At 29.3% G+C, this 27,331-nt stretch overlaps 2 protein-coding genes across 2 annotated transcripts in view; both read left to right on the top strand.

Moving 5' to 3' along the window:
* Positions 1-968: 968 nt before the first annotated feature.
* Positions 969-22,480, top strand: LOC136969199 (transketolase-like protein 2). The gene is made up of 12 exons (XM_067263295.1): positions 969-1,293; positions 7,418-7,535; positions 7,620-7,733; positions 9,600-9,697; positions 13,312-13,503; positions 14,306-14,433; positions 15,819-16,015; positions 16,089-16,410; positions 17,090-17,304; positions 18,450-18,666; positions 21,249-21,456; positions 22,280-22,480. The coding sequence occupies exons 1-11, from the start codon at positions 1,196-1,198 to the stop codon at positions 21,419-21,421; spliced, it is 1,872 nt and encodes a 623-aa protein (XP_067119396.1). The 5' UTR covers positions 969-1,195; the 3' UTR covers positions 21,422-21,456; positions 22,280-22,480.
* Positions 22,481-25,139: 2,659 nt separating this feature from the next.
* The window catches only part of por (Protein-serine O-palmitoleoyltransferase por), a 40,726-nt gene continuing 38,534 nt past the window's right edge, over positions 25,140-27,331 (top strand). The window contains exon 1 of the mRNA XM_067263294.1: positions 25,140-25,252. The gene's annotated coding sequence lies outside the window, so the exon portion shown is untranslated. The remainder of the gene's footprint in view (positions 25,253-27,331) is intronic.

The raw sequence follows: 27,331 nt of genomic DNA, 5'->3' as shown, positions 1-27,331 counted from the left end.
ATGTTTATGGAATCGCGTCAAAATACTCCATCTTGTCCCCTAGACCGGGTAAAACGGATGTGTTTTGAGATGATGTGGAATTGTTAAAATTAAATTTATCTTTCATGGTTATGAAGAGTAAACATCAAATTTGCAATGAAACAATATTTAGGATTTATTACACCACTGCAATTTATTTTCGTTGAAGACAATATGCAAATATGGTGAACCTCACTGTCCTCATCTTACCCACACACACGAGTAATTGGTGACATGTTAAACAGCATATCCAACGTTCCATTGAAACGGAATGCAAATATCCACAGTAAAGGTCTTCGGTGTCGAGAGATATATGAAGTTACCCCGTTTTGCCCCACACATCACTTCCCAATCTTGCTCCAAGATGTCATTTTGAAGTTTTGCATAACCAAGGAGGTTCAATATCATTGATTACCAAGAGAATTCGGGGGAATAAGAAAAGGTCCAGAGATTGCTGTATACCTTTCGTTAAGACGAAAACGTTTACGATAAACAAAGTTTACAGGAATTGAATTTATGTTTGTTGTTTGATTTAAATACAATCCAGTCTTCATGATATACTGTTTATTAAATATAATAAGTTTTAAAATATTTTCTGTAATGTGTGTTGTAATACCAAGGGAAAGGAAATTCTGTAAATGTTTAGCCTTACACTCGGAAAAGACTTTTTGGGGAAAAACTGCAGGAAAAAATAAATAAAATTCTATTTAAAAGGAAGAGGTAACACTACACTCTTTCCAGGAAAAATCACTCCGGTGAAATTTCCGATTATATTTTGTGTTGAAAGTAATAATTCCATAAAGTTAATTATTTTTATGTAAACATTTCGTACTGTTTAACGCAATTACAATTCTATCATTATTATTATTTTTATTTTTATTATTATTTTTAAATGTTATTTAACGCAACTTTTGATAATTGTTTCTTTACAGTAATTCACCAATAAAACTGGTTAAGTTGTGCAAAGAGCGTTTGACCCAGTGAGAACTCGATAGTGATTCAACACGTTTCTCTATTTTACACTTATTTCCTGAAGTCACCTTATCTGTGACGTCAGTCGAATAGCGAAGGTCACCAATAGGACACGAGAACGAATTAGCGAGCGCGTATCTTTTACGAAATTTCTACCATAAAGTAAGTGCACGAGAAAGTTTGCCAGCAAATTTTTCGAATAGAAATGGCTTCTCTCGATAACGTTACCCTGCAAGAGTTGAAAGATATTGCAAACAAGCTTAGAATTTACAGCATTAAAGCAACCAATGCTTCCAAGTCCGGGTGAGTATTTTAAAACGAATTCCTCAATTTCAAAATGGTCTTTTAATTCGAATTTTATATTTAAAAAAAAAAATGATCATTCGGCTTCAGCTTTAAGTGAAAATCACGTGTAAAATATATGAAATAGATTACAGTTTCTCCCGGGAATAATGAGATTTTCCCGTGATAAATTATAATCTATTTCATTTACTTTACACTTCTATAACAAATTTTATAATTAAACATATTTTTTAATTAAAAATGATTAAATTATTATGAAAAATGTATGTTCTAATTGCTGATTTTATTATGTAATATCCTAAATATCTTTAAATGTAATAACTGACCTAATTTTAAATACATTTAGATACAAAATTTAGAAACAAAACATTAAAAAGAAAAAAGGGAAATTAATAATTGGTTTGCATAATTATTCAGTGATTCAAGGACTACTATTCAAATTGTATAATATAAATAATTTATGCTATCTCTTCCTCTAAGAAATCTTCGAATAGTATTGCAAAAAAGAAAGTTATCCTTGAAAAATTTGCATAAAATATACTTTTAAACTAATAAAGAAATAAATGCGGTATATTATTATTATTATGAAAAATTGTATTTTATATAATATATAATTTGATTCAAATAAATTGTCTGGGATGTTTTTGTAGAATTTTGTTTAAATGGTAAATAACGAAAGAATACGCGCCAACTTGGTGCGGAAACTTATTGATATTTTAGCAGAAAACGAAGGTTAAAATAAGTGCATAAATCCAAAAAAATGTAGATTTTTAATTATAATAAAGTGCAATGAATTTCTTAAAAAAATAGGAACGTACAATTTAAATTGTGTGCGTACATTTCAAATTTAAGATGATAAATTTGATCGTTATTATATATTTTAAAGAGATAATAGATTGCATTACGATTAAATTGCCGACATAGTAAAGGTCCCTTTGAAAAACCTAGGTTTGAACTCTGCATGGATCCTCAGAAATTTTTGAGTGTTGTTTGACTTAGTGATGCAAATAAAACGATATATCCATGTAGTTACTCCGTTGTGGGCTTGGCCAAATTTATATGTATGAAATAATGATCCTTTACCTTGTAGATCTTAAAAGTAGATAAAAATTTAAAAATACAGTTCATTTTGTTACAAATTACATGAATAATTTTATTTACTTTTATTAATATTTGATATAATTCTATACTGATATCAAATTTTTATGCTTTTATTAACATTTTGAATATATTCTTAATATTCTAAGATTATTTTAAATTTGTAAATGTTTGTTATAGAAATGCTTTTTCAAAGAATAAATTTACAAGATTTGAATTTTATTCTGTAACATTTTAACAAAAATAATATTTATTCTTCCGTATTAAAGTTAAATTTATATTTTCATTACATAATAACTTTAATATTTTAACTGCATGCATTAAAAAGATCTCATAGATGAATAAACAAATAACTACATAGTTTAGGAACCAAAAAATTTTAATATACAAAACATCTTTGGTCAATTTATGCACACAAATACATATTCATTAGGATAAATTGATACAGAAATAATTCACTTTATCCAGCAGGTTTAACTTGACGGATAAAGATAGTGTTGTTTTTATAAACTTAGACTAATCTTGTTTACACCTGTTCACGCCTGTCACAATGAAATAAAATTATATGTAGAACGTAATTAAAGTTCGGTATGATCTTGTTTTACGTGGGTTGCTTATCGGCAGGTACCGCAAAAAATAAATGTGCTCCACCCCAAATATTCCCTGATGATTTCCTAGATAATTAAGTACCAATTTACGATTAACAAAAAAATGTTAAATGTATAACAACATTTTACTTTGTTTTAAAACTATAATAACATTTTACTCCAATGTTTTTAATACATAGAGCAAAATTTCATTATATTGTATTGAGTACACTAATTTAGAAAAAATACATACAAACTAGTGTATTCACCACAATGAGTAGTGTTCGGAAGTTTTGAAATTTCAGTAGCCGGAGAAGCATACTTTGCTGACATAATCATATTTAGTGGAACTAAGAGTATTATATGTTGATGAGGTTGTCTTTTGGAGGAAACATAGTGATGGGAAACTGCTGTTGCTGCTTTTATTTTAATTGTCTAAATGCATAGTTGTGTATAATATAAAAATATTAGTCTTTTCCCAAATTTTATTGTCTGTGTTAGAACTTTCTGTTTTCATTTCATCTTTGCAATGTTTTCTTCCACAGTGGGCTGTAGAAAATTGCTTTTTATTTGTTTATTTTTTTGCCATTACTTTTATTCTTCAAGATTTCGTCGATAAAAATGAATTATTATTATATTTTTGAATTGTAATTTTTAAGATGTTCTTGATTGATGTTAAATTACTTTGACTTTTAATTAAGGTGAGTTTTTGATTAAAAAATTAAATGATTTTTGTTTATGAAGGTATTTTCTTTTATTTCTTAACTTTGATGCTTTTTGTAAATAAAAAGTCCATGTAATATTGCCAAATCATTATTTGTTGTATGTTTCTTTTTTACTTTTCTGACTGTTATATGTAACAGGAGGAAAGTATGGCAATCAGTCAAAAAGTGACCCTCCAAGACTTACATTTTTGGGTTCTGGATCTTAAAATGTTAAGAAATGCAAAAAAAAATTTGGGAGTTTTTCCTGTATATATGAATATTTGTGTGTGCGCGTGCAGGGAACAGAATCTTGTTCACCTGTTTTGAAGCTTAATAACTCCTGTGTTTTTTGTCAAAATTTTCTGAAATTTTGCAGGGAGATTTGGGTATTAGAGCTATTGATGCGATCAAATTTTGGTGGTTAATGGTCAAGGAGGTGGGAGATACAGGGGGTTTTGCTTATCTTGAATAGGGTTGGACTTAATGAAGATTTTACTTGTTATTAGTATTTACAGTTTTTTTTATAAAACTCATCTCTACCCTCAAAATTAAGCTTTCTGCCATTTTATAATTCTTAATTATTTAAGTTTTTAAATAAAATATTGTAACATATAGCACCACACGCATTTCTAAATGCTGTTGCCAGAGAAAGTTAAGCAACTTGTTTCTGGAATTTTAGCTTTTCTTCAAAATTCCTGAACTTAAAACAACTCAATATGACATATTTTCACAACACAAAATGATGAGTTTGACACTTTTAAGACACTTTTGATGTTTTTTTTTCTTATAGTTTTATACAAATATACATCATGTGCAATGTTTCCCCTAATTTTTTTTGTAGATGAGCAAAACATATACTTTTCTGAGCAAAAAAATTTGCTGAGCATATATATATAAAATCTTATTCTTTCCTATAAAAATTAAAATAATTAATTATAAAGTACAGATTAAAATTTATTTTAAAACATACTTCCATACAAAATATTATCTTTTCTCAATGATTTAATGTATTTAATTGAAATATACATAGCAATAATCATGTTGCAGACAGAGTGAGAAATAAGTAAACAACAATTCAAATCCGTGTGCATACTTGCCTGCGCGGCACATAAATTCTCGTGTGTGGCAACAATTTTAGCAGTGCGTGGCTGCACAACTTAGAGAGAACATTGATCATGTGTCATAACTCAATGTGTACAAAATAAATGTTAGAAGGATATCAAATTGTCATAAGTTTTAAAAGGGTTATAAATGAAAATGACAAAATTGGCATTTTTGATCATGTTTTTAACATTGAAATTTTTTTTGTTGATATTTGGTTTTTCTACAATTTTTTTCTTAGTTGAAAAATAGGTTTATTCCATTTTCCAGAAAACTTAATTTTTTGAGTTGTCACTTTTGAAACAAGAGTGCAATATAATATGTAAGAGTAACAAAAAAATTTCTTGCTTTAAAGTTTTTTGCTTTCTGAACTATGTAACTATCCTGATTTGTTCATTTCTCAAAGTTATATCAAGTTCTATTAATTTCTATGATATTATTTTTATTCTTTTTTTAACAAAAAAAAAATTCTTCATGATACTGTTACCGTAATCCAAACTACCTTTAACTAATTTAAACTACACTCTGAATACTGGCTGTTTTTACTACCTTTAAATATCTGCACCAGCTTTTGAAGTATTAATTTAGAAAAGTTAAAACATACAGCTGCATTACCTAAAGATAAAATATGAAACAGCTTATTTATGATTTTATCTATGACAAATATGAGTAATCACTTTATTTTTCACAACTTTCTGGCATTTTTTTTTCAGAGAGTGTGCTTACTAATAATACAATGTTAATTCATTAACTTTGTTGTTACCACTATATCCAAGCACTTCAAGTATTTGCAATTTGACATCATTAAGGCATCCAAAGTAGTGTTGCCACCTTTTCAAAATTGCTGACCCAGATGGCAGGTCAGGTTTGTTCAAACAGAAGTCCCTGACGCATGCACAATGTTACTTACCATGTGAAGAAAAATGTGCACGCCAGAACCGGTTAGAAACTTGCATAGAAGCAACTTAAATTAAGAAATGAAATAACTCAACTTTAAAGAGCTGAGAATAAAAAAAAAACAAGTCAACGGGTTGCAACATACGTTGGTGTAAGATGGTACAAATTAACTTTCAGTGAGTGTGTGTGAAATCTTTCACTGTTAAAATGAAGTAAATTTATAAAAATATTTGCTAGTACTTTGTTTCATCACAATTTCTACAAAATACTGGACAAAATTGTTAACCTAGCTCTCAAATGAATTTGTATTAAACGGTTTCAAATCATAATAAAACAACAATACTCCTTAAATAATCAGCAACAGTTCAATAAATGAATGTTTTCAACCTGTTTAAATGATCTTTATCAGGCTAAGAGTTTTGAATTATAATAGAAAGTAATATAGATTCAAACCAAAAGTTTGAATCGTACAAACTGTGGATTTCTCTGATTGGAGCTCATATTATTATGTATAGTTAACGTTATAACTACTCTATTAAATCATGTTGAGGTAACTGATTACATGTGACAAATTAAAGCAAAGTAAAATGAAATGATATAAAAACAGATCACACAAGGTGCATGGAATCATAAAAGCCATTTAGCTAATTCCATACGTAAGGAACCTTGTACCTTTTTGTATCTCTTGGTCATTTAGTTAAACAATAAAAGCCCTTTCTTACTGATTTGTTCTTAACCTACAGAACTCAAAATTTATAAATTAGCAGAAAGGGTTTATCAAAACTACTAAGTTAACTATAAGGAACAAGGAGTCATTTTCAGTGCTTGGAAATCATAATACAAAGTCCCTTAGGTGTAGAAAAAGCTGAATAGCCTGTATGGCTCCATGCCTTTGTATAATCTGTTAGTACTATTTTGTTTTAGTTTGTCTCATGTATTAAATTTCCTCAATATGGTTTAATAGTATAGTTTTGTTGAAACAGTTATGAGCTCCAATTAGACCATTCCATGATTTTGTTGGATTCAAACTTTTGGTTTGAATCTATATTTCTTTCCATTGTGATTTGAAACTTGCAGTCTGATGAAAACCTTTTTAAACAGTTCAGTTTAATAAGCATACATTTTTGTTGCTGGTTATTTAATGTATACTCTTGTTTTATTCTAACGAAGATCTATAACTGTCCTTTGGAAGAATAGATGGGAATGATTTCAGAAATAAAGGCAGATAGATATGCTTTCTATCTCTATTATATCTGGATCTGTTGTTTTGCTTTCCCTTATGTCTTCTAAATTTATTTTTCTGCATGTAAAATTAGAAATACTAGAAAGAACACTTTACAAAATAAATTAATATCAGTTTTATTCATATATGATTTTTTTTACAATAGAAATTATAGAACTTAGTAAAGTACTTAATAGATGATGTTGAAGATTGAAAGATTAATTTTAGTTCTGTTTGTAGAGATTAGATATAACAAATTATGTATAAATTATATATAAATATTTATTTTATCATTAAATATTTATAAATTTAACATTATTATTAATAAAAAGAATATTATAATTATTAAATTTTAGTATTTTTTCTTGGGAATTATCCCAATCTAGCCAACAAAGGGTTTTGTGTGTTATAGACATAAAATGTAATAAAGTTCTGCTCAATTAAACATTAGATATAATTAATTTTTAAATATAATTTTTGTTTATCATGAAACATTAAAAAAAATTTTTTTTCAGTCATCCAACATCATGTTGTTCAATGGCAGAAATCATGTCTGTCTTATTTTTTCATACAATGCGCTATAAAGTAAAAGAACCCAGAGATCCTTCAAGTGATAGATTTGTTCTTTCAAAGGTTATTTATTCTCACGTAAACTTTTTCTTTAATATAATTTAAATTTAAATAAAATTTTCACATTTTTTTTCTCTCTAATAATAGGGACATGCTGCACCTATTTTGTATGCTGCTTGGGCAGAAGCAGGTTTGTTTCCAATAGAAGATCTTCTGAATTTAAGAAAAATTGATTGTGACTTGGAAGGTCATCCAACACCTGTGAGTAATTAAAATATAAGGAGAAAATTAAAATAAACAATATTTTTCTGGTGGTGAATGTTTAAAAAATGTTTATTTGTTATAAAATTGATTAATAATCTATTAATTAATAATAATGCATAAGAGAATACAACCTTAATTTCATAAATAAACCTTTGACACTAGCAATAAAAATAATTCAAAGGAGGTAAGTTATAGTTTATAGAATAAAAGTGGATATCAAAAGAATCTTTTAACAAAAATTACATATAGAATGCTTTTGCCTGCGGACTTACTAAAAAATTTGTAAGCACAACTACTTGTAGGTCTAGATAATTCAGAATACTTTCTTCATAAATTATAGCTTTAATGTTCAAAAATAAGCTTGTAAGGAGTCAATTCCAACCCGTTCTATTTTGTTTGGGGATTAGTTTTTAGTTTGTTGTTCTATTTATTTTGGGGCATTTTATTTCATTAAGGATAGACTACTGCACCTCACCCGGGTAAAATTCAAAAACTAACTCCTGCCCCATATTGTCATCGAATACACAACAAAAAATTTTAAAATTAATTGTAAGGATGATGACACAATTAAAAAGGAAGATTACTAGAATGTTAACAATTTAAGTATGTAAATAGGGTCAAGTCAGTGTATGCGTGTAACCCAAACTGCATTATAAGAAGGTGAAATGAAAAATCAAACAAGGTGATGCTAAGGATTGAATGAGATTGACAAAAGGCTTTCAAAGTTCCATTGAAGATGTAGTTCTTGTTTGATGGCTAGGCAAATTTGTAAGATTTCTTTGTGAATTTTTGATATATTCTCATATTTTGCTTGTCGGTTTTTGTGGAGATAATTCTAAGATATAATTTGTAAGTCCCCAATTGTTGGGAAGGCTTTGTATGTACTTATCTTTTGAATTTGATAAGTTATTATATTTTGCAATTTTTTGCTAACTTTATTTTATTATTGTACATATTCGGGCTTAAACTAATAGATTTTTTTTCATATGTATAGAAATTATTTTGGATTTTTTGACTTGCTAACAATTTCGTTCTTGTTTATTGCCCACATAAAGTCTAGGCCTGGCACTTTCAAACCGTCGTTTATGTAATGCACCATTAGGATATTATCAAGCTTTCGATAAAATTAAAGCTTGTAATGTCTTATTTATCTTTATGTAATTTTTTCTTCTAATCAAATGATAGTCATGATAGATTAATTATATTAATCTAGTTCTATTTATTAATATCATTTAGTCTTGGTTTACTGTGTATAACTTTTTTACCTATGAAAATTCTTCTTAGTGGAAAACATTTTGTGTTGTTATCATGACACTTTTCAATTATAATAATAATAATCTAACACTACACTTGAGAAGTCAATGATTCATCTGATTGACTCGTCATCCCACTTGAGATATTGCCAAATTCCTCATGCTGCTATTTGTATATCCCTTTATTTGACCACCAAGCATATTTGCTTATATTTTTATTTTCAATGCTTTCAAGAAACTTGTTATTGTCATTACTAATAAAGCATACGTCATAATGTTAACTCTTTTATGTGATCTTAATGATTTTTTTCCCTTCCATAAAATAAAAAATAAACTTTTTAATTGAAAAATGCTTGTCCAAAGTAATTTAATATTTGGAAATCTTAATAGCGTAACTACAGCAATGGTATAAACTATATTTACTTTGTAATCAAATGATCTGAGGCTCTTTAATGATGTACTTGATTGAATGTGATTAAATGATCTTACTTTAACCTATATATTTAATAATTTTTATTATATGATTCAATTCAACAAAGATTTGTTAACATTATATCTTGTATATTTCAATTAACCGTGCAAATCTATGACATTGTTTTTTTTTCATTAGCGCCTGTCATTTGTTGATGTTGCCACTGGTTCTTTGGGTCAAGGATTGAGCTGTGCTGCTGGAATGGCTTATACAGGAAAGCATTTTGATAAATCAAAGTAAGCATTTATGTATTAACTTTTTGTAGAATATTTAAAACGATTTTATTACATTATTAAAAACTATGTGACTATATCAGTGGAATGTTTTGAGGAACTAACTCAAGGGGCAACAAAATTAAAGCAACATTTAATACAGACAACAGGTTTGACTAATCACTCATTGTAATTGTCAGTCAAAAGAGTAAATTGGTTGCAGCAGTCATTGATGTTTAATGTCATTTTAATTTTGTTGTCCATGTGCATCTGCCTTTTTAGAATTTCAGTAAAATAGTTTTTCCTTAGGACTACAAACAATATTTTTTTAAAAATACACACAACTGCATTGCTATCTTCTATGCCATCTGCTCAACTTTCAGTGCAAAAGTGTTTTTTTTTGTTTTTCCTTGATGCTATTAGAATATCCTTCTGCTCGTTTACTGTATTTATTTTGTAATTTTTATTTTTGTAAAAGTAAAGCATGTTTTTGCCTTCAAATGCCTTGTGTGGTTACTTGGAATGTAACTGTTAGTGTTGTAAATATTTATTACATATGATGGCAATTACTGTGCTGCAGTATTTAACTTCTAAATAACATATAAAGGATAAATTGTTATTTTGAGTAATTCCACTATTGAGTAATAATTACATTAACCTGAATGTTTAGTACACAGTTTTGTCATTATAGACTATTCTAGCAACTTTTTTTAGCTTTCTTCTGCAAACTCATTCAAATATAAATGTAGAAATTTGAATTTTATATAATCTATAATTCTTCATTAGTTTCATTATGTTGGTGGACAAAAGGGACCATTTTTTGTTACATTTAGATGTGTCACCTTGCCATTTTTGGGCTACAATTTGAAAAAGTTGTAGACCTATAAATTTCCACTGTTGTCCATCTGTCTGTCCTTCCTTAATATCTAGAACGAAGTTAGATAGATGAAAGATGAGATCAGATAAGGAAACCTTAGGGTCAGGAGGCCCCAATTAACTATATACAAACTTTCCAATGCAAACCGGAAGTCATGTTATTTCAATTCAAAACTTTTCTCTGAAAGCAGTTAATAGATGACTGGCATGACGCTATTGTTAAAGGAAAAAATTATTTAACCTAAAATATATGCTATCCACCTCAAATTAGTAGTGGCTTGCCCCTGTACATCATGCTTTTTTTAAGGTTTTGAAGGCTTCCATATGTTGATGTTTTTTTTTTACTTTCCTGGCTCAAAGCCAGGAAAGTAAAAAAAAACATCAACAGAGGGGGATAGGTCAAAAAGACCCCACAATATTTTTATATTTTTGGACTTAGGGTCTTGAAACATTGAAAAATGCAAAAAAAATTTGGGGTTTTTGTGTATGTATGTTCTGGATGTTAGTGTGCGTTTTGTGTGTGCATAGCATGATTTTATTCACTCTCTATGAAGCTTAACTCCTGTGCTTTTTGTTAAAAATTTCTGAAATTTTGCAGGGAGTGAGTATTTGGGGATTGGATTCAATTAAATTTTGGTGGTTAAAGGTTGAGGGGATTGGGAGGTAAAGGGGGGATCATGTGTTGTATCTCAAGTAGGATCAGATTTAATGACTATTTTACTCATTATTAGCATTTACAATTTTTTTTTTATAAAATCCATCTATACCTCAAAATTAAGGTTTTTGCCATTTTATAATAATTAAAAAGTTTTTAAATAAAATATCGCAACAGCTGGCGTCACATGCAGTTTTAAATGTTGCCAGAAAAGTTAAGCACATCATCACTGGATTTTTTAATTTTTACTTTTGCATAATTTTTTAGGCCTAATTCTATTGCACATTTGATAAATGAGGTAGGCTTTTATATGTACTAGAAAATGAACAAAACATTATTTCACTTTTAGGTGATTATTTGGTTTACAATGATAGTCTGGAATGTAATTTTCTGTATTAGCAAGGTATACCTGTATTCTGATGTAAAATCTTTGTTTTTCTCTCTCTAAATCATTTTATCTTAATTAAAAATGTTTATAATATATCCTAAACAACAAAAAAAAAAAAATAATTGTATTGTGTCAGTAAAAGAAAACATTGAAGATTCTTTGGGAAAATTTGAATGCGAAATTTTGTTAACAGACTTTAATTGATATTAAAGAACTAAGTGAAGTCTTCACAGTGAAAAAAATTTCATTTTTTCATGATGATAATGACTGTCTCATCTGAGATACACAGACAATGAACAATTTTTTTTCTTAAGTTTTTAATTTTAATTGTTGGCAGTCAGAGTCAGTTTATTTTAGACTCTAACAACAAAGCAGTTAGTTTGAAACCTGGATTAAATGCTGTCTGGTTTAAAATTTAACTGCTTTTCTTCTTTGTCATCACATATGATGGTAACTACCATTTTTCAGAAGTGGATCTTGTAAATAAAGATGGTTCATATTACTTAGATGCAATTCATGTTAGTTGTAGCTATCTTTATCAAATTTATAACATTTTTATACTTCAATTATCTAAATTTTATTAGTAATATTAATTGATATTTAAGTATTGATTAACACTACTGATCTTCATAAATGTTATAAAATTCCATATAAAATATTTCAAGAAAATTTCAAAATTATACAATACATTTTAACAAATTTTTAACTTTTATTTATTTTAAAAAATACTTCAGTATTTAATATTAAAACAAATTGTTTTATTAAATTACATCTAATGAAATATTCTTAATCCTTGCAGTCCTTTCTTTCTTTGTGTTTTCTTGTTTAGGTCCTTATCTGGTGGCCTGTTATACTGCAGACCACTATTTGTCACTGTAGACCGTGACAAATAATGGTTTGCAGAATACAGCTATACAGAAAATGACATCATTTCATGTGTACAACTTCGGTTTGGACAGAGAATGAGACAAATTGTATTCATCTTTAGTATTGCTTTCAGAAATAGCACTTGCTTCATCACTAGATGAATCACTGACATTGTGTGTAATAGATGAATTTTGATCTTTGCCTTCATCATTAAATTCATTTTCACTGCTGAAATCCTGAAAATATTCAAGAAAATCACTCATGTACCAGTCACACAAACTGGTACCTTTCTGCACCACCATAACCCTAATTTGATGAAGTACGTTATGAAGTAAACTAATAGAATATGATACATAATCACCATCTATCAGAATTTATGAAAAGCTAGTAATAAACTACTTTTATTTAACAGATGGCAGTGCTAGTAGTTAGCAAACACTGTTCAGCATGCATTAGAGAACTGCTCAATATTGGACTGGAAATTGCATTTTACATTGCTGACATAGGACTGCAAAGGATTAAAAATAGAATGTTGTAAATTTTGAAATTAACAATTTAGTTTTACTTTTCATTTTAATTTCACTTCTGGAAGTTGTATATAAAACAGCAAAACTTCTTATAGCAGTTTTTATTAATTTTCCTAGCTTTCAATAGAATTCTACATCAGTTTCTTGAAAAAAAGGCAAAGAAATATATATTATATAGCTCTTTTGACAATTTTAGTTGGATAATATTTTTAAGTTTGCTTTTTATAAATCATTTAATTGTTATATATAAAATTTTGAATATACCTACAATAAAATTTACAAAATATTTTTAAAAATGTGCTTTTAATGTAATCTAAATTTACAGTTATCGGGTTTATTGTGTAATTGGAGATGGTGAATCTGCCGAAGGATCCATTTGGGAAGCGCTTGCTTTTGCCGGACATTATAAACTTGATAATCTAGTTGCTATCTTCGATATTAATCGTCTTGGCCAAAGTGAGCCGACTGCTTTGCAACATCAAACAGATGTGTATAAGGCTCGTTTAGAAGCATTTAAGTAAGTAAATTTTTAATAATTATTAGCTAACACTATACTATATGAACATATCAATTAAAATTTAACTTATAGAGAAAGGAAAAAAGATTTGTTGACTGTACATTTAAAACTGAGAAATTTACAAATCTTTCACCTTTATTTAAACTTAAACTATTCAGCTCAAGTCAGAAATTATACCAGTAAATGATAAATTTTTTAAAGTAATAATTCATTGAAAAGTAATTACTGTTGTTGTGGAACAAATTATGTTGAATATGGAACACTACACTATTTAAATATATTATTTCTGTTCTGGAATCAGTTTTACTAAAACTGAAATCTAATCTCGCTAATAATAATGTTTAACAAGTATAAAAAAGTTTTAGGAGTGTGATTGTTTCTATTATAATCTCTTTGGACAAAAATGATAAGTTTTTATTATATAAAATGAAAAATAATTGTCTGATTAATACCATTTACTTTGTATGTTTATTTATATTTTATTTATTATTTTGTGTGTGTGTGTGAACATATGAATATAATAGCTGAAATTGATAATCACAATATAATAAATTGAACCACTTTCAATTATTATCACAATTATTAACTTTTAGATACTTTCAATCTAAAACTGGAAATTCTTAAGTTTAAATTTACTTTTGATTCTTATAAAAAAATGTTTGAAGAAATTTTAACAAATTATTTTATTATAAGGAGAACTTTGGTAAATAATTAAATGGAAACAAACTGTAATTTGGAATTCATTTAAATTGATCTACTTTGCATTGAACTTAATTTTTATTGTATTTAAATTTTTTAATAGTTTTAATACAATTGTTGTGGATGGACATAATATCAGTGCACTTTGTTCAGCTTTTGATGCTGCTGCTAAAGTAAAAGGGAAACCAACTGCTGTTATTGCAAAGACTTATAAAGGACATGGTCTTCCAGGTAAGGTTGTTTTTTAAATATAAAATCAAGATTAAATTAGTATCTTTTTAAAATTAAGTGCAATATCATATCATATATGTCATAGTTATGGATTTCAAGAAAAGCTCATAAAAATTGAAAATATCTCTACTCTTGTCCAGATGAGATAAAGGATTGGGAATCGGCAATCTTGCAAATAAGAATCATCTCAAAAAATTTTTATCAACATATCACAAATGTTCATATAGTATCACATTTGAATGGCAAATTCTATTCGGATTGAGAAGTTTGTCTGCTACAGTGCCTCCATTGTTTGCAAGCAGCATTTTCCGATTCTTGTCCATCCAGAACACATATTCTGGTGGTTTCAGACATTTAAGAAACAGCCATAAATATGAAGAGAGAAGTGGTCAACTTGTAACTGCAGTGACTTCAGAAAATGTGGTTCATGTTCAGAAACTGCTTAGAAAAGACTCTCCCCCCATATAACCCAAAAGTATATTGAGCACACCTTGTATATTGGATCACTGGCAATGAATGGTATCTTGCACAATCATGTCTTGGTGGGTGCCTCATTCTCTGACTGAAGAGCAAAAAAAGAAACTCTGGTGGAAAATGCCACTATATGCTAGAAAAATTTCAACAGGGAAGCTCAAAATGTGTGTGGGACATTGTCACTGGTGACAAGACTTGGATATACCAGTGACCCCAAAAGTAAGAGACAGTCCATAGTTTGGGTCTTCTCTGAAGAAGCACCATCTGTCAAAGTCACACATCCAAGAAGTGTCAATTGGAAAATGGTAGTGACATTCTTTGGAAGACAGGATCATGTTGCCACCATAGCCTTTGAGGGATAGGAAGACAGTTAATGCTTAGTGTTATGTCACCATTTGTTTCTTGTCTTTCAAGAAATCCACAAATGGAACTCTAAAACAGACCTTCATGGACTCTTGCTTCACTTCATCATTGCATTGTCATGAATGCAATGATATATACAGCATGAGAACAGTGGACTACTTGAGCAACTCCAAAGTGCAGTTGGTCACCCATCCACTATATAGTTCAGATTTAGCACCCTGCAACTTTGTTTCCCAAAACTGAGGAGGTCCTCAAGGGATGTCATTTTGGGAGTCCAGAAGAGGCAGTTGCTGTGTACATAGACACACCTTGGCAGACATCTCAGAAGACTGGTGTCAGTGCTTTCAGAGCTGGTTCTCCTGCATGCACTGGTGCATTGTGCGTCAGGAGAGTACTTCAAGAAGATGAGAACAGACAGAAAATAACAATAAACAGGGTCATTGTATCTGAAAACTTTTCAGAGTGGTCCTTGTATTATTAGGGTTCTTCTTTATTAATTATTCAGAAATAAATTTATATTATTATTGATCTGATTCACTTTGTTACAGGAATTGAAGATCAAGAAAATTGGCATGGAAAACCAATTGGAGATAAAGCTGATGGTCAAATTAATGGGCTTCTCAAATTAATAACAAATAATGGAAGACCTAAAATCTGTCCTAAACCTCCAACTGATGATGCTTCAGTTACTGATAATTCAATAATTACACTTTCAAATCCTCCAAGTTATACTATTGGAGAAAAGGTCTGTTTTTGAAATTAATTTAAGAAGAATTTTTAAAATTTTAATTTAAATATTGATAAATATTTTAACATAGGTTGCAACACGTCTTGCTTATGGAACTGCTGTTGCCAAATTAGGGAATAGTAGCAGTAAAGTGATTGCTTTGGATGGCGATACTAAGAATTCAACATTTTCAGATAAATTTAAGAAAGCACATCCAGAAAGATTCATTGAATGTTACATTGCAGAACAAAACATGGTTGGAATTGGTATTGGATGTTCTACAAGAAATAGAACAATTCCATTTATTAGTACTTTTGCAGCATTTTTTACACGTGCTTTTGATCAGTTAAGAATGGGTTCTATATCGCAAGCCAATATTAAATGTGCTGGATCTCACGCTGGAATATCTATTGGTAGGTATAGTATTTGTTAATTTATATTAAGTTTATTTTAATAGGATATTGATATTTGATAGTATATTTTGAGGATTTAAAAACTTTTACTAATTTTATTTGAACTTGTCATCTAGTTGTCATCTTTTTGACCTGAAGAAAAGATCTTCAGGTCATATGGTCTTTTTGACCTATAATGGTATGGCATGTAATATGTGTTGATATGTTTGTATTTATATCTAAATATATAGGCCAATAAACAACAGTGTATGGTTTAATGCTGTCTGGGGATATGTAGCAGTCCAAATGTCAGCATACAAAATTTAGTTGTAGAAATTTCTTTAGTCCTAAAACCATTTAGTTTCAAAAATTAAAAAAATTTTGTGATGTAAAGCTAATAAATGAGCTTTTTATATTACAAATTTTATAAATAATTTTGTTATAATTTATTGCCTTACACTTTGCATGAAACAGTTAAATAAAATTTATTTCCATAAAGTTCTAATCTTATATAATATATGATCATCTTGAAGAGTATTAATTTTCAATAAAAGAATGTTTCAATAAGAAATGTTTTCATTATGACAAAAGTAATGCAATGAGAAATAAATGGATAAAATTTCTATATGTACTATTTTGAAAAAGATTATTTTGACATAAAATGAATTATCTTTCAATATATTGCTTTGTTAAATTTTAGGTGAAGATGGACCTTCGCAGATGGCACTGGAGGATTTAGCAATGTTTCGCTCCTTACCAACAAGTACCGTGTTCTATCCATCTGATGCAGTTTCTACTGAACGAGCTTGTGAGCTTGCTGCTAATACTCGTGGAATATGTTTTATTCGAACCTCTCGTCCTGCTACTGCTGTATTATATAATAATGATGAAAATTTCCAAGTAGGAGAAGCTAAGGTATTTTGTTTTATTGGCATGTGAAAACAACTTTTGAATTTTCCATTGTTTACATTATTCACAAAAGAAAATATATATATATTCTTTTGTGTGTGTGTATATATATATATATATATACACACACACCCAAGATGTGACAATTTAATTCCCAGAATGGCTGCATAGTATCATCTGTGACATAATTATGTTAAAATGATATGCACGTTCATCTTTGAACTAATAAGTGTGTAAATTTCAAGCTGATAGAGCTAGTTGTTAATTAGTTATTGGGAATGTAATAGTTATTTGCATATACTCTTTAGCATAAAGATGGATGACGGAAATTTAGAGCAACATATTAATATTAAATTTTATGTGAAAATCAGTAGATGCACTGCTGAAATGTTTACTGTATGACTCAGAAACAAAACATCAGAGCATACAGTGGAAATCCCCAAGCTCACCATGCCTTAAAAAGGCACACATGTTGTTCTCACAGTTTAAGATCATACTGGTGTGTTTCTTTGATCACAAGGGAATAATCCACAAAGAATTTATTGAACGGGGACAAACAGTCAGCCAACGACACTGTTTAGAAGTACTGCCGAGATTACACAATTCTGTTTGAAGAAAAAGGCCTGTGGTCTGACAATTGGATCCTTTATCATGCCAAATCAGTGCACCTGTGAGACACATTCTGGCCAAAAAAGCAATTACCCAATTAGATCATCCTGCCTATTCATCTGACTTAGTTCCCTGTGATTTCTGGCTATTTCCAAAATTAAAAGCTGTGCTGAAAGGACAAAGATTTTCTAATATAACTGATATCCAACAGGATGTGAGACAGCTGCTCAATGGTATTCCATAAAATGAATTCCACGCTTGCTTCCAGAAATGGAAACATCATTTAAGTCAGTGTATAGATGCACAAGGAGAGTACTTTGAAGGTGACAGTAGCCACTAGTCTACAGTTCCACATGTATATTTTTTATAGGTTCATTCCAGCAATTAAATTGTCACATGTTGTATATAATACTTATTTACTTATTGTCCAGAAAAATTCTTTTTACAATTAGATATTTATCTATTTCAATAGCATTGTTGCATGTAATTGCATTGTTGCATGTTGAAAATTTTCAAATTATATATTCATTTTATAATTTCAGATTGTAAGAAAATCAAACAATGATCAAGTTTTAGTTATCGGTGCTGGTGTTACTTTGCACGAAGCATTGAAAGCTGCCGATGAACTTTCTCAAGAAGGTATTAATATTCGTGTAATGGATCCATTCACATTGAAACCAATTGATGAAGCAGCTATTATTAAAAATGCTACTGAAGTTGGTGGAAGAATTATTACAGTAGAAGATCATTATCCTGAAGGTATTTATCAAAATCTTTACTACTAGCTTCTTCTTAAAAATAAAAATAAAATGCCTAATTTTATATATATATAATTGTTTTTAGATCTGAAACATAAAAAAAAAAATAATTTTTCTATTTCAAAAATGTTTGTAAATAAAGTTTTCAAACAATTATCAGGTTTTCAAAACTAATAAGACAATTTTCATGGAATTTTTACAATTACAAAATACTATGAGCATTTGAAATAAACATATATTGGAATTTTAAACATAAAATGTGATGATAAGAGCAAAATAGAGTAGGAATAAAATCAAAATAATTAACTAATGATGCAAAACGAAAGCTATATTCTATTAAATTTATGGTGTTGTTTTAATAATTAGCTGAAACAAAAAACATTACTGAAAGTCTTTTTAAAATTTTTAAAGACTGCATTTATATTAAAATATTATTTTGTCCACTACTATGCATCTATTAACAGGACTTATTAAACTGGCTTTGAGTGTACAGCAACTCAGTTTCACAGATTAGAAAATTGTTGTTTTATTAAATTTACCTGGACACATACATGTTAATATTGCGTTTTGGACTTGTTCGTCCCTCATCAGCAGGTATTTATATGACACATTCTACATAAAAATTAAAAATAATAAAATCTTTGTACAACAATTTAAATATACTGACAATTATATAAAATTCTTACAATTTCAGGGCTAATTTTTTGTATTCCTATTTCCACCATGCAATTAAATTTAAACACTATATTAATAGAATCTTTTTAAACAAAACCCTATATTAAAACATATATACAGGGTTTGATCAGATGTATTGCCAGTTAGAACTACTTGAAACTCCATCTGATCTTTCACTTCCAGACACATTTAATGTAGATTTAACAATACCGGTTACTCACAGTGCCAACTGGGGACAACTCAGTGCCCTTGGCAAATCTCCCACTATGGCACTCTTATTAATTATAATCATTAAATTTAATAAGTGGTGGCACCTAATGCCTATCTGTAGTGCTCAGTATTTCATTATTAATAATAGTTGTAATAATAACCCAATTTAATCTCGCAATCATTTGGCTTGACCCAGATTGCTAAAGTGTTACTTTTCTGCACAATAACACCAGGCCACACACTTCCAACCACACACGTGAGCTGTTATGGTTGGAAGATGCTAAACCACCCATCTCACAGCCCTGACCTGGCATAGAATGGTTTTCATATCTTCAGACTTATAAATAAGTATATCTGGCTGAAAAGCAATATACAACTGATGGACAAGTTCAGCAAGCTGTAATGTCCTGGCTGCATGACCTTGACACTGCTTTTCTTCTATGTGAGGATCTATGGCTTGGTATGTTGATGGAACAGATACATGAATAAGTATGAGGACTGTTGTTACTGCTGATATTTACAGTTATACATGAAGAAATTTGTTCACGACAGGTATTATTACTGTATTTATTGAAATTCTGTTGAATTTCAGTTTGGATGATGATTCTAGTGCTTTTTGTTTTTGTCCTCAAAATGATTTTTGAAATGGTCAATGACAGTTACTTTAAGATGTTGAATAATCATAAAGAATGAAATCTTTTATGCAATTGGGACAATCAATTCTTATAAAATAGTAGAATAAATACGTTTCTTTAAATACTTTCAAAAAATGTTATACATTAATTTTTTTTAAATGCTCAACTTGAATGTTTCTTAACTTCTCAAACCTTACATTTATTTTGGTGATATTACATACATTACTATTGTGACAAATATAATTCTAAATTTCATATGAAACTTGTTATGTAATTAAATATATAATACTTTTTCGCCTACAATTTCATTATTTACCATATTTACTCGTGTATAAGATGATCTCACATTTAGGACGAGGTGTGATTTTCAAGATCAAAATAAAGAAAATTAAATATATTAATACGATCTTAATTTTATTTCGTTTAATCACAAATAAAATATCAAATGCACGTAAATGCACATATAGTCCCACAAAAATCACTGGCATTTTAAACTTTAAGGAAAAATCTTGTAAAATCAATTACATAATTTGTTCACCTAAAGATGGACAATTGAAACCTTTTTTGCCAATTCTTAACAGTCGAATCCACTCTCCGTCAATTACACTTATGAGTTTCTCTGAATTCTGATTTCCAAATCATCCGTTTTCACGTGGGAATGGATTAAAACTGTGAGATTTTGGAATTTCAATTTTGATTTCAATTCAAGAGCTTTGTTTTACCTATTGCTATTCATCTTTACTCCTGACTATACACAAGAACGATTCAAAAGACCCAGATAAAGCACTTTTGCTTTTAAACACCATAGAGTGAGCGCATAGTATAAAATACAAATACACGGTTTACAAAAATTATTGCAAAAATGCAAAGAATCCTCGCTCGCGCGTATAGGATGGCCTACGTTTTTGAAGTAGTGAAAAATGAATAAAAACCTCATCTTATATGTGAGGAAATACAGTAATTGATTATCTATGAACAACTATCTGCAATTATTTCTTAAAAATTTAGTTTGATAAGCTATAATTTAATTTAAATTTCAACATTTCTTCTTATACATTTACAGGTGGTTTGGGTGAAGCCGTTGCATCAGCTGTTTCAATGCAGAGGAATATTATTGTAAAACGATTGGCAGTTACAGAGCTTCCTCGTAGCGGTCCATCTAATGTGCTCTTAGACATGTTTGGCATCAGCAGCAATTCTATTAAAAAGGGCGTTAAAGAAATTTTGAACCAATAAATTTGCATTTATGCAGCATCTGTTTTTTGCACTAGGTATATTTATTAAAATATTTTTATATAATAATTTTCTATTGAAATTAAAGTACGATGATTAAAATAATCTTAAATATCATTTCTTTCCCTTAATTTTTAAATGTTTCATTATTAATAAAAATTGAATGAAGGTTAAATAGTAAATATAACATTTTAAAGTTGTTCATTCTTAAGGTAATAAAAATTCAGATAATTTTAACAATTAAAAGATTTAAATTGCTTGAAATTTAAAAAATTTTGTTTTTATTGTTACAGTATTATTTTTCTTCAAATTTGTATTCTTTATTAATTTTTCTTCAAATAAAAGAAATAAGATTTTGATCTGAAATATATTTTTTGGATCTTTGGTAGACAACTTTTGGTATTTGATCATTAATGTTTAACTTTTTCAATGTATGTAAATATTACATAAGAATCACAGAACGTTAATAAAAAATATATTATATTTATCAATATTTTCCTTATGAAAAAACACAAAATTACAGTTTAAATAATTTGAAACATACATTAAAAGGATTAAATGTTTTATTTGGTATTTCAATTTTCTTTTACATAACTGTTAAAATTACAAGAAATTAAATAATTGTTACAAAATACAGTAGGTTCTTCTTACAAGTTAGTGTCAGTTTATTGTATCACGTATAAGTGTTGTTGTTAACCTCAGATCCACTCTTTTCTCTTATATATTGACTTTATATTGATTAAATTGAACATCAACCATGTAACATTAGGTTCTTTGTGTATTCTGGTTAAGACTAATTTTTATTCTGAATAGTTGAATGTGTCATTTTAATAATGACTTCATGTTAACTTTTCATTTCAGATTGGTGTATAAAGATTCTTCTGTTCCTATTGCTAAAATGTTTATTGTGTCCATAAAATATTTGTAGGGATCAAAACTTTGTTAAATTTGACAAAACAACAAAACATTTGACATTCCTGAATTATGGAAATGGTTATAAAGTGCTTTTAAACAAAGATTGTAAAAATCATTTGTTGCTAAATAAAATATTTTGCATTGAAATTGTTGTTTTATGATCAGTTTAAAAAAAGAAAAACACTTGTATCAATTGTATTTATTAAAAACTACTAATGAATTTAAAAAATCTCTAAAGATCCTTACATAGAACATTTGTGTTTATTAAAATTCAAAGAATATATTTTTTTCTATAATATATAACCAATCACATTCAAATATGGTTAAAGAATGAGAAATCTACATGTAACAAACATTACTATTGTGTAGTTCCATTATTAATTAGTTTATTGAGTACAGTAGAATAATAATAATCTGGCCTTTTGCACTCTGGCATGTTGTTCATGTTACAAAATGGGATTACAGTAGAGCATCGATTATCCGACCCCCGATTAACTGACCGCGTTCTAGTCGGCAAATTCAAATGTCTGCTAGTGATGCGGCGCTACAATATTTGGTTATGACTTGGCTACTTTAATATTATTTTTGTTAAATTTTTGCATGTTTTAGCAGGTAACACTGGCTCGACCATGAAAGGGAGGCTAGTATTTAAACCAGGCCTAATACACTATACTAATAATGTATTTTTTCATACTTTTTGGTTATCCGACCAACCCCAGTCCCCAATTAAGTCGAATAAACGATGCTCTACTGTACCGCTGAAACAGCAATGCTTTTGCAAAGATTACAAGAGAAAGAATTTAAGGCTAGGATAGTTGCAAAGTGACTCACTTATTGAAAATTGTTCTTAAGCAATAATTTTTTTGATAAATACATAATAGTATACAAAAGTACAATCTAAAATTACAATACTGTGTGTATTTTTTTTCTGTAACTAATTATAATATTAAATGGTTTAATAATGCATGTTATGGCAACTTGTACATGTTACATGTTTTATAAACCTTTCCAGCTGCTGGCAAATCCAGTAATCCAATACTGACTGTTTTTAATGGTGCCAGATTAGTGTTTCTACTGTATTATAAACAAGTATTTGTTTTTGATAAGTGGTTGATCAATAATGGACCTCATACAACCATATAGGCTATGTTGTTAAGGCATATGCCTACTGGCTCTGGGAAATCCTGGATGGTAATACAACCAGGAATTTTCAGGAAGGGGGTCAGTTACGGATATGTCATGCCACGTGTCTTGCCACCCCCATTGTGAATTTGGCTGAACACAATGCCCACAGTGTGAAGAGTAAGGAAAAATAAATGTTTAGTAAATTATTTAAATCTTTTATTAATATTACTATATAACAACTATAGTTGTTATATAGTAATTTTTCAAATTTTTAAAAAAAATCATTACCAAAACAAATTGACTTGAAATTTACATATGAAATATTCACTTTGCAATCCTATTTAAAATTAGATCCAATGCTGCTAAATTGGAACTTGATGAGGACTGAATAAAAGTGTAACTATTAACAGCTGGGTGAGCCCACCAGTGGTTGTGTGGATAAAAACTACTAAATGATCATGGGTTTGTGCCTCGCCAACAGACTGGCTATGTACAGTTTTCCAGGTTTTGTTGACAGTTGTAACCTAAACAAGCTAGTTTCCCATAAAGTCCTGGGAGGTATTACAGTACCTCTCAGCAGATTACCCACATGTTTGTTGTGACATAAACTAAACCAAAATTAACAGCTGGTAAAACTATGATGATGATGATTGATATATATCAATGATTCTGGATGATTAACAGTTTTACAAATTTTATCAAATGAATTTAGGTATAAAATCTTAATTTACATATAAATAAAAGTTTTCCAATTTATCAAATTAGTACTGCATCAATAAGTAATCTAGAATATTGATATTTGATGATTTTTGATATTTATCAAAATATTTCGGTTATCATGACATCAAAGGAACTTCTGTATCTAGCCAATATAGATATAAAAATTTTGGCGTAACACAGCTCTATACAGAACAATAGGGATTATTGTGAATCCAACTTTATCATCCATTAATATTTTTATGGATCCAGCCTTTGAGTGATAAATGGTCCAAGTTGGCAGTTGGACTCATGGAGTTGATTGAAATCAAATTCTAACATTTTATAGATGATATGTATCATAATTGTTGGATTCTATTCCTGGCCATCCAGGTGTCCATTGGGAAGATGATAAAGTCCATGATGCGTTTGTTATCTTAGTTCGAATTGAAGTACCCTATTCAAGGCCGTATTTATACATCTTGAGGAGCATGGAGGCTGATTTTGCCAACCTATTGTTGATACTGATAGTTCATAAAAATTGATGGTTGAAGGCTCTTCCCCATTCTTTTCATCCCTCATCCTAAAGACCCCAAAGGGGATAGGCTAACTCAAAAATTAAAAGTATTTGAATAGACATAAGAAGTGGTGTATCTATGGGGTGCTTATAGTGCTGCAGCACTCGCTTGATACCAAAGCAATCAGTTTTATTACTTATATATTTCATGCCATTCATTCTCCCTCCACGAAAAATTTCCGGGATTTTTTTGAGCCGTCCAGATTCGATCTCAGATCCCCGGTAAACTTAACCATTCGGCCATCTGGATGTCTATGACAAATATCTTCTATATCATCTATAAAAGACTCGAACCGATTTTCCCGAATTATTTATTTATATTATTAATATATTTTTCTTATAAATTCATTTTTATCATTCATTTAACTACGATGATAATTTTGTAACAAGGAAATTTTTTGTGGAAGGTTGGCAACACTAATGCTTGAGTAGAACCCGCCATTTTTGGAAGTGATTTACCGACGAAATGAACGTATTTTTGTGTTTATGTTTATTGTTATACTATATTAAATAGTTTTAAAGTAAGTATATTTGTAAAATTCAAAACAAAATTAACGAAATATTAGATACGCAAATTTTAAACGAAAACTATTAATTAAGTTTTTAATAAACTATAAATGAAGTTTTGGTAGTGTAGTGTACACTTTTACGTCATTTTGATGTCATTTCCTATCTGTTTGTACTAGAAAAACGTCAGAATTACGTTTTCTCTTAAGGATCCAATGAAAATTCATTTTTAAAAGGAAAAAATATGTAAATAACCACGTGTTATTCTGTGCTACTTTTCTGATTATTTTAAGTTCTGAATTTCACCTTATAAATATAATAGACGAAATTTGTGGTTAGAACTATCTCTTTTGGTTAAAAGTAACTCAAAACTAATTATTGAATTTTTGTTAAAATGATATATCACTGAATAGACTATTAAAAGTTTATGTATGGTTGGGTTGCGTTTATACGCTAAACCGGCATATAATCAGTTATGATCTCATGAGTTGTACTCGATCTGGGATCGTAGTCGACTGTTGTGTGTTTACGATTTTGAGTTTTTGACGAGACTAAGTCTCGTCTCTAAAATCGCACTGCTGTCGACAGCTGCACACCTTAGAGATATGAAGGAGTACATGTCAAGAGTTACAATTTGGCACAGAGTATTTGGTGCCCAAATCGTGTGCACATAAAATAAACCAGACTTGTAGGTAGTCAGAGGACCGAGAACTGGGTCAAAATAGGAAATGGTAAGACTGTTTCTACAAACAGGTGCGAGTGCGAGGTTTGCGCATACGTTACTCATACTATCCAAGACATAGCCTCGTCCCAAAAATGGCTTTGCCGTTTTACTTGTTGTTCGTTCTTAGTTGGTAGCTTTTGTTACATGGTTAAGGTTGTGAATTAATAGCTATGTTAGCGTGTACCGTAGAAAAGAGACTTAAAAAGGCCCTTTTACAGAATGTGCTACTGTAGGTATTAATTTACAACCTTATGTGCTAATGTGTGTGCGGTACATGCTAATGTGCTATCAACCAGAAACATAGAAACATAACTATGAACAAAAACTCAAAATTGTAAATGGGTAGTAGTTGACTACGATTGAGCATGGCTTACGAGATTGTAACTAAACTATTAAAAGTTGCTTCTTTGTTATATTTGACAGTTCTTTTCAAATGTTAAATTTATGAAATATCTATTTCTTAATATCATATTATTCTGAATTTCTGTTTGCCTATCATGCTGAAATATTACTAGCATAGGAATCAGATATCATTCTGTAACAGTGGCATATCCAGAATTTTAAGAGTATTACAAGGTATATGTATCCTGTCAGTTTTTGGAGAATATTACTCAATTACCTTAGAATTATTTTAATTTTTCAGTTTAGTTCCAATCTTAGCTAACTGAAACTGTGCAATATGCATTATTTTATTTATTTAAAGTAATAAAACATTTCTTTGGTATCTAGGGGTGTTGAAGCACCAAAAGCTTCCTTTGGAACTTTTAGCTCCATCATGGGACCAAAGAAAGTTTCCAGGGTGAACAGCCCTTCGAAGAAGGTCAGGAACATGATTGAGTTGAAGGAAATTGTTGAAAAATACGAGAGCAGCATTAAGATTGCTGAAATCGGTTGCTTTTATATTAATTTCTTATTGTTTTTAGTATTAAACACTATATTTATTCTCTATAAAATATGTTTTGGTATACTCACATGTTTTGGTATGTATTTTGGAGTGTCTAGAACAGATTAATTGGATTTACATTGATTCATATGGAAATTATTGCCTCGGTTTCGTCAGTTTTGGATTTTGCCGATTATTTTCGGATGGATTATCGATGAAAATTGAGGTATCACTGTATATGGTTTTCTTCTGGCTAATCTCATTCTATAACCAGCACAATGAAGGATTCGGCAGACAGTTTTCTGATGAACCATCTTGTTGAAATCTTGGTTTATTTTCCAATCTGTGAGTTGATATAAAATGCTTAGTTACATTTCTTACAGTAAACCTACTCTTTTTAACTATTTTTCTCAATTTCTGAACATGATTTGTTAAGACTACATAAATCTGTGATAATTTTTCTTTCTTCTAATGTTGTTTCAGTAC

This window comes from Centruroides vittatus, unplaced genomic scaffold (assembly GCF_030686945.1).
Source record: "Centruroides vittatus isolate TY-2023 unplaced genomic scaffold, ASM3068694v2 contig_1758, whole genome shotgun sequence".
In the NCBI taxonomy this organism is placed as follows: domain Eukaryota; kingdom Metazoa; phylum Arthropoda; class Arachnida; order Scorpiones; family Buthidae; genus Centruroides; species Centruroides vittatus.
Note: the sequence above shows the minus strand (reverse complement) of the source record. Positions and strands in the feature narration are given on the sequence as shown.

Coding starts and splice junctions, on each gene's coding strand:
- LOC136969199 (XM_067263295.1), top strand. CDS start 1,196: ATGGCTTCTCTCGATAACGTTACCCTGCAAGAGTTGAAAGATATTGCA. Junction 13,504..14,305: donor GCTCGTTTAGAAGCATTTAA/GTAAGTAAATTT, acceptor ATTTTTTAATAG/TTTTAATACAATTGTTGTGG. Junction 18,667..21,248: donor AGAAGATCATTATCCTGAAG/GTATTTATCAAA, acceptor ATACATTTACAG/GTGGTTTGGGTGAAGCCGTT.